The sequence below is a fragment of the Rutilus rutilus genome (genome assembly GCF_951802725.1).
Source record: "Rutilus rutilus genome assembly, chromosome: 11".
Classification (NCBI taxonomy): Eukaryota; Metazoa; Chordata; class Actinopteri; order Cypriniformes; family Leuciscidae; genus Rutilus; species Rutilus rutilus.
In genome coordinates, this window is record NC_140216.1 from 13807449 (window position 1) to 13814821 (window position 7373).

General features: G+C 37.8%; 1 protein-coding gene across 2 annotated transcripts; it reads left to right on the forward strand.

The window, feature by feature from the left end:
• Positions 1 to 2973: 2973 nt before the first annotated feature.
• On the forward strand, positions 2974 to 7150 carry rbm43 (RNA binding motif protein 43). Of its 2 annotated transcripts, none has more exons than XM_084422902.1 (5): positions 2974 to 3098; positions 3197 to 3265; positions 3982 to 4165; positions 4264 to 4349; positions 4586 to 7150. In XM_084422902.1, the coding sequence occupies exons 3-5, from the start codon at positions 3982 to 3984 to the stop codon at positions 5882 to 5884; spliced, it is 1569 nt and encodes a 522-aa protein (XP_084279028.1). In that variant the 5' UTR covers positions 2974 to 3098; positions 3197 to 3265; the 3' UTR covers positions 5885 to 7150. The 2 variants fall into 2 exon arrangements, with proteins under 2 accessions (XP_084279028.1, XP_084279029.1); XM_084422903.1 differs by having other exon boundaries at positions 4264 to 4334.
• The last annotated feature ends 223 nt before the right edge of the window (positions 7151 to 7373 follow it).

Genomic DNA, 7373 nt, shown 5'->3' on the forward strand with positions numbered 1-7373 from the left:
AAGATGTCAGGCCACTTCTTCATTTCATCCCCCCACTGTGTTATTCACCGCAGGTGTGATAAATATTTACCATCATGGTGTTTAATCGTGTTTTGTGCGTGCTACCACAAACACAACATGGATTCTTCTTACCTACCGGCTAGCGAAACGGAAGTCTAACACATTATAAGGAAGTACGTCATACTTAGGATATTACTTCTAATTAAGTACTTTAACTCTTCAAACTTTTATTTTTTTGTTTCCGACATTTATTTTCTACTGGCACAAGGGTAAGGGCATGCGCTGAGTGCTTCGTGTCCTTTCTAAAATCCATGTTTAAGGCATGCGTGCTGCGGATTTCATACCCTTTCTATGTGGCTCAGACCCCGGTTCCTCACCTTGGGTCCCACTCTAGGCGTGTGTTGTCGTCACAAGATGCTAACGACAGACACTTCCCTTATGGGCTAGGGTGCGGCCATAGATGGCCATCTAGCCCAAGGGATCTGGAGATGTCGTCATCTCGATTGGCACATACATTGCCCCGAATTGATGGCTGTATTTCTGACCCTGATGTACTTCCTCCAGCAGTTAAGGGTCTACCGTATCCTGGTGCTTAGAGCAGGAGAAACTTCACTGACTATGTCCAGTCTATGCTCTTCAAACTTACGCCCACCGCACTAGCCAGTGGAATAAGTCAAGCAACTCTTAATTTGCTATGGGGGCCGCAACTGGGGGGCAGCCACCACCAAGCAAACAAATTTACACTGGGTGATTGCTCCTAGCCTATGAGGCGCACGGTCAAGGTCAAGGTGCTCTAGGAGATAGGGCTCATTCTACCAGGGGGTTTGCTTCCTCCAAGACTTTGTCAAGGGGAGCCCCCTTGCAGCATGTGGCAGGCTGGTCCTCTCAGCACACATTCATCAGATCTTATAGTCTGGATGTACGTGCTACTCAGACTCACAAGTCCTTGAGTCGACATCCCAAGCTCATGTCTCAGAGTTTTCTCTTGTTCGTGAACACACACTACACAACCTTGAGGGGTCCAGACATTTGCCAGTGTGGTGGCGTTGGTATTTTCATTCCCATAGTGCTATGAGCGCAAAGGGAACATTTCCGGTTACTTGACTAACTCTTTCCCCTTAAAAAGCGAGAAAGAGATGCTGCGCTACATTGCTGCACTAGGGGCGTGGCCAGACGTCTCTTCAGACAAAGTGATACCTGAAGGCGCACCTGTTTCACGTCTATTTACAGCCTCTCATGAGCACACATTCCAATGGCGTCATCGTCAGAGGTTATTTAAAGCCAAGTTCCTTGGTGTGTTTGCCACACATACTTCACAACCAGTCAAACAAAGATGATGTCTCATAACAGTATGAGCGCAGCATCTCGTTCCCACTTTTTCAGGGAACAGGGTTACAGTCAAGTAACCCGAGACGGTTTCCATCCAGTGTTGGTTTTGTTTTGTTTTATGTGATATCCCAAAATTCGCTTAAAAATATTTGGATGGCAACATTGCTAGTGACTGAACCCATATGCGACCGGATACAGTACACACAAAAGGTTTTTTTTTTTTTTTTTCACTTTAAATCTTTCACTTTATTCTAAACTTATTGTGTTCTTAAATAGAGTTCTTGCACAAATTCGATAGTATGGATCTTATTTCAGCTCCCTATTACTATCTTTGAGGTAGCCTATTAGTCCACAACTTCACACTAGGACCCAGTTGTTCTGAATCAGAATTTTCTAGATCTGGAAATCCCATGTTTTGCTATCCAAGATAAGGTAATCCATCTTACTTTTGTGCTGGTGCCTTTAGAGTTTCCATAGCCCCTCATGTGACCCACAACAAAAACAAACAAATATGCATGCAATAAGGGATGCAAGTGTTAGAAACTACTTTTGTCTGGTTCATCTCTGACGATTGTGCCAATTTAGTTTATATGCAGTGATTAAAAAAAACCCACTTAAAATTAGATATTATTTTTGTTAGATATTGACAGCTGTTAGGGGGATTATTTTAACGATGCCAAAATCTCTCTCTTTTTTTCTTTTTTTTTTTTTTGTACTGAAAGGTTAATAGGAGCCTATGTCTATGACTACTTCTAATTTATTACTTTAACAGTTAGGTTAAACTAACCAAGAGAAAAATTAAAATATAAATGTGTGTATATTAAATTATAAAAATGTGGGGTTTTTTTACCAGTTTTAAAGTTGTATTACATTTTCGTTTCTGAAATCCACCCTACTGCTGGAATCAGGATAATCCTGATTCTCTGGATCAAAGGTATCCTGATCTTACTAAAAAGCACACAACACAACACAAACTGACAATTTGATCCAGATGAAAACCAAGATAGGATTTATTGATCTAATCCGATTTCAGAAAACCATTTCTGTTCTTTTAAACAAACCATTTTCAAGATTTGATCCAATCTAATATCTGAAATACGATCATAACTTTTGAACAACTGGGCCCTGGGTACTAGGTGGCTTCTTTTACACAGCTCCCTCTAGTGGTGGTTAGGTAAAACCAAATATCTAACACAAATATAACAGTGACCTCTGTTATTCATTAAAAACATTCAACTCTACATTTATGAGATCAATGAGTGAGCTGGGTCTTTACATCTAGATTTTTTATTTTTATTATTATGTCCTTCAGGGCTGACATCAAGACCAAGAAGGTATTTAACAGATAATGTAAGAGTGTCAAAAACGGAAAAAAATTATAGATATAGCCTAAATTTACTTATAAACCTACATTTTTAGAGTTATATAGTGGAGTTTATTTTTATGATTTTCCCTTTTTTATTTTATGTGGGCCTATCTTGTAAAACACATACAATGATCAACTTTTTTCTTTGTAATTCAGTTCGAGGCACGATTGATACGCCTTTAGGCTATATATTGGGCCTATAAATAATTATCAGAGATCATTGAGTTAATCTTATAAAATCTTCTTTTTTTATTATTATTTTTTTTTGCGCGCGAGCACGCCCCCTTCTTTCCGTGGAGACATCTGAGCACTGAGCAGTTTCACTTTCACTTCAGAACGACGACGACCGAGTCTTTCTTTGCCCTGGCGAACATACTTAGCTATTGCCTATTATCAGCCACAGGTAAACCTACTGGTTTGTAAATTTCGAAGTTTAAAATAGCCTACATCACCAACCGCTGTACATGTATTGTTAAATTACATTGTATTTCTTGTTTATAGTGTCATGTTGGAACGCCAGTTGTAAAATACGTTTTCTACGTTTGGTGCTCCACTAAGAAAGCAACAAAGGTATCCAACAACTTTCTGTTTCAGTTATTTTGGGAGTTGTATTTTGTGAATTACGCATAATATGAGAAGCAACCAGCGCTTGATAGATTCAGTTGCCAGTAGTAACAAAATTCTGCAATGCAAACAAACTCGCTCTCTGTTAGCAAACCGTCTACAGTAGCCTAGGCTACACTAAGTGAAGTGAAGAGAACGAATGCCCTTATGGGGTGAATGTTTTACATTTTCCACGGAATTTAGTCCTGTTTTATTATTGTTATTAATTATTATTATTATTAATTTACTTCTAAATTACTGTACAAATGTATTAATTAATTGTTTCTTACATGTATTAGCACATTTATAGTTTTAGTTTATTTGTTGCCATGTTATTCATGATGTTTATTTTTTTCTCTTCTTTTTTTTTCTTCTTTTTTTCGCCCTATTTGATAATGAGGAGTTGTGGCTTTCAAGTTTAGGCATAGCATTCAAGCCCTTATTTAACATTTTTAATCAGATTTAGTCTTGCAGGTATAGACAGGGTGTGATTCAGCCAAACATTTTATCTCGTGAGATATCTATGTAAGCTGCAGTAACAACAAGTTTGTTCCAAAAACCAATCTACATTTTATGCATATTGGCACTAGAAAGATGCATATTGCTGCTTTTCGTGTTGTAATAACTTTTGTAATAAAATTTGTAATGTTCTTCCCAACTTGTTTTTTTTTTTTTTTTTTAAGATGGCCATGAATGAAATGGTTATTGAAGTGAATGGGCTCCCGGACAACTACCCCGAAAATATGATGATTGATAAATTAACCATGCACTTTCTGAGACGCAGTAACAAAGGAGGAGATGTTTTAACAGTGATTTATCCCACCTCCAACAAAGGCCAGGCTTATGTAGTCTTTGAATCAGCTGAAGGTATTGCCTTGATATTTTGTTCTCTAAGTTGATCTAAATTTAACATCATATTCCATGGCTAACATTTCTTTTTTTCATTTTTTCATTCAATGTCTTAGTACCAGGAGTCTTGCAACACACTCATGTTTTGATTGTGGAGAGTCAGTTTTACCCACTGGACATTAAAAAGGTGCATCATCCTCATGTAAGACTTCATTGGTGAACCTCACTGAATCATACAGAATTATTAATATAACTTACGATTTTATTTAGAATACAGCATTTCTCCAATAATCCACTCACCGCAAGTTCCATATCATCGCCATTCTCCCAACATCTTGTTTCATTTGAATATTTATGCACAAACAAAATAAATAACAACACAATAGTGCGACGTGGCAAAGATATCTCCTTAACATGCTTTTGTTCATATTTTCACAGCTGGATATGCCAGCCGAAGCATTCCTCGATATGACCATGTTCTCCAGTCAAAGCAAAATCCAAGAACTTCTTCATAGCCATGGCTTTCAGATGTCAAGGACCAGCCCAGGACAGCTGCATTTGCAGGGTTCCTTTCTCAAGCTAAAACTTATTTATCCCAAACTCGTGCAGTTTCTGGCTCTAGAAACCCTCCCTCAAAGAGGAACACCTTCGCATTACACTAATGGCTATACCTCCTCTAAGTCTGTTTCCAGAGCTGGAAAAAGTGACACCAGTGACTCCAGGCGCAGTCACAATTATGGCAACTCCGTGTATTCCGAGGGCAGAAGCACATCTTCAGGAATAACCTCAAGATCCCCAGAGTCCCAAAACAGACTCTTGGAGAATGCCTCTCTACTGGATGGAAGCTCTAGCACAGAAAGTCCCTTAAGCAGTCCCTCCAGGATCTCTGAGGATTCCCGAACAAGCGTTCAGCAGTGGGATCCCTCGTCTCCCAGGCAAACTGAGGTTTCCATCCCTGTGGAACTAGATGTGTGGGAATACATAATGCACTTTAAGAAAGATTTATTAAAAAAAAAAAAATTAGATCACCACACTCATATTAATCATAAAGAAGAATCAGGGGTTGTTATGGTCAAACTCTCAGGAGGAAACTTTAGGGAAACAGCTAAAGAATTGTCTGAATTGATGGAGGAAATCACTGATTCTCTACGCACACAAGAAATAAACCTGAATGGATGTGACAAAATGCAGAGGAGAAACATTATCCAGAATGCTTACACATTCCAAAAGACTTATAATGTTTTAATTAGAAAGGAAGATAACATTATTAAAGTAGTGGGGTCATCAAAAGACAGTTATGACGCAAAGCAAAAGCTTCTTGGACTGGATGTTGACATTGCACCACCTAAAGGCATGGAGAGGAACATATTACGACGCAGCAGCTCTTTGCCAAGACAAAAAACAAGGGCCAGAATGGAGAACCTTGACATAGATCAGATTCCTGCTGTGCACTCTACTACTGTCAGTAGCTCGTCTGCCTCACATTCCCAAAAGGACTATCAATTGCAGCGAGAGGTTCAACAGGAAAGAGGTCGCCAGCCCTCTAAATCCACTGCGCAACGCAGGTCACAGAGCAGCTCTCGAATACAACACAAAAATCCAAACCAAGAACCATCAACTTATGTTCAGCAGGATTTGACACCCTCTAGTAGAGTTCAGACAGCTAAACAAGGGTTATTTCCTAAATTTAAAGCTACTCTAATGCCTGAAAAAATTAAATTCAAAATCAAAAATTAAAACTACAGAATCCATTAAATCAGTAATTCTGCCCTCATTGTAAAACATACTTTAAGAACACACTTTAAGACTTTTTAGAATTAAATTGGTCAGGCACTTTTAAGAAAGTGACGGGACTGCTCTGTACTGATGGTTCTATTTCTAATCACATGTATTCACATATATATTCTGGGTTCAGTACAAAATCGATTACCATGAAAATGAATTTCACCAAGTGCAACATGTTCCTGGATCAACATCTTTGTTGATCCTGGAACAACATTCCAATCAAACAATCAGATTTAAGGGACAAGTTCACAATTAATGTCAAGTTTATGCTTACAAACACGGTTAGGTGCTTCTACATCAGTGTTATTCACCTATCATTTCCCTCTGATTTTGGGGATAAGTTATGGGTAGGGTTAGGTTTATGGGTAGGGATAGGGATAGATTAAATTTTAGGACAGGAATGTTGTTCCAGGATCCACTAAATATGTTGACCCATGAACGCATCTAACTCCGCAAAATAATGATGTGTGTATTGAACCCCTGAGTTCCCCCTCTAAATTATACTCTCTCAAAATCACATTGATTACTTTGTAATTATTGCCTCATGTGATAAAGAAAATGAGCAATGAGCAATGTAACCTCCAGTATTTCCTGTCCTACATCATATCTATATATATTTTTGCATGTCTAATATATTTGCGGTATTTCCATTCTTAGTGTCATTACCATGGAGACTCAATGAGGAAGTGTCTTTTTCTGCATTGAACAGGAAGTAAGCAGGCCTTGTGGTTGACTTAGGGGCTGAGCACCTCCGTCAGGAAGAACCTTTTTTTTATCTTTTGTGTCAAAAATGTAAGAAATACACTAATGTGCAGAGTTCCTTTGTTTTTTCCATATGATTTATAAAGCACTGGTTTTGATTTGGCTAGTTTTATAGTATTAATTGAGAATGTTTTTTTCGAGTATTTCTCTTAGAAGGAGTTTTCTGTCATACAAAAATCCCCCTTGTGTTTTTTTCTTTACCTGTGGTCTGCCATTTATAAAATTCCACAGCAATCATTATGATTCATTGGTTGTCAATATTTTAGGCCTTTAAATGATTATTTTAGGCATTACTGTAATGTGGACAAATATGGATAAAGTATCTGTAAACTTTGTAATAGTTATACATTAAGTATTGTGACTACTGACTAATCTCAGCTCCTTATCTGATTACTGTTCTCAAACTATTGTAATTGCATAAACATACCTTACAATAAACGGAATTGCTCAACATCACCTCAAATATAATTTTTTATAAGGTCTATAATTGTTTAATGTATAAAAGTGGGATAAACAGACATACATTTTGGCTTCAGAGCAATAAACAAAGTTTTGTCATGGGTCTGAACTTTCAGCTCTCAAATGTCCAACCTTTAAAATTAAATGATGTTTTATTAACAAAGTTTGGGAGGAGCACGTTCAGATAATTAAACCTAATTAAACACATGTGGAGCACATT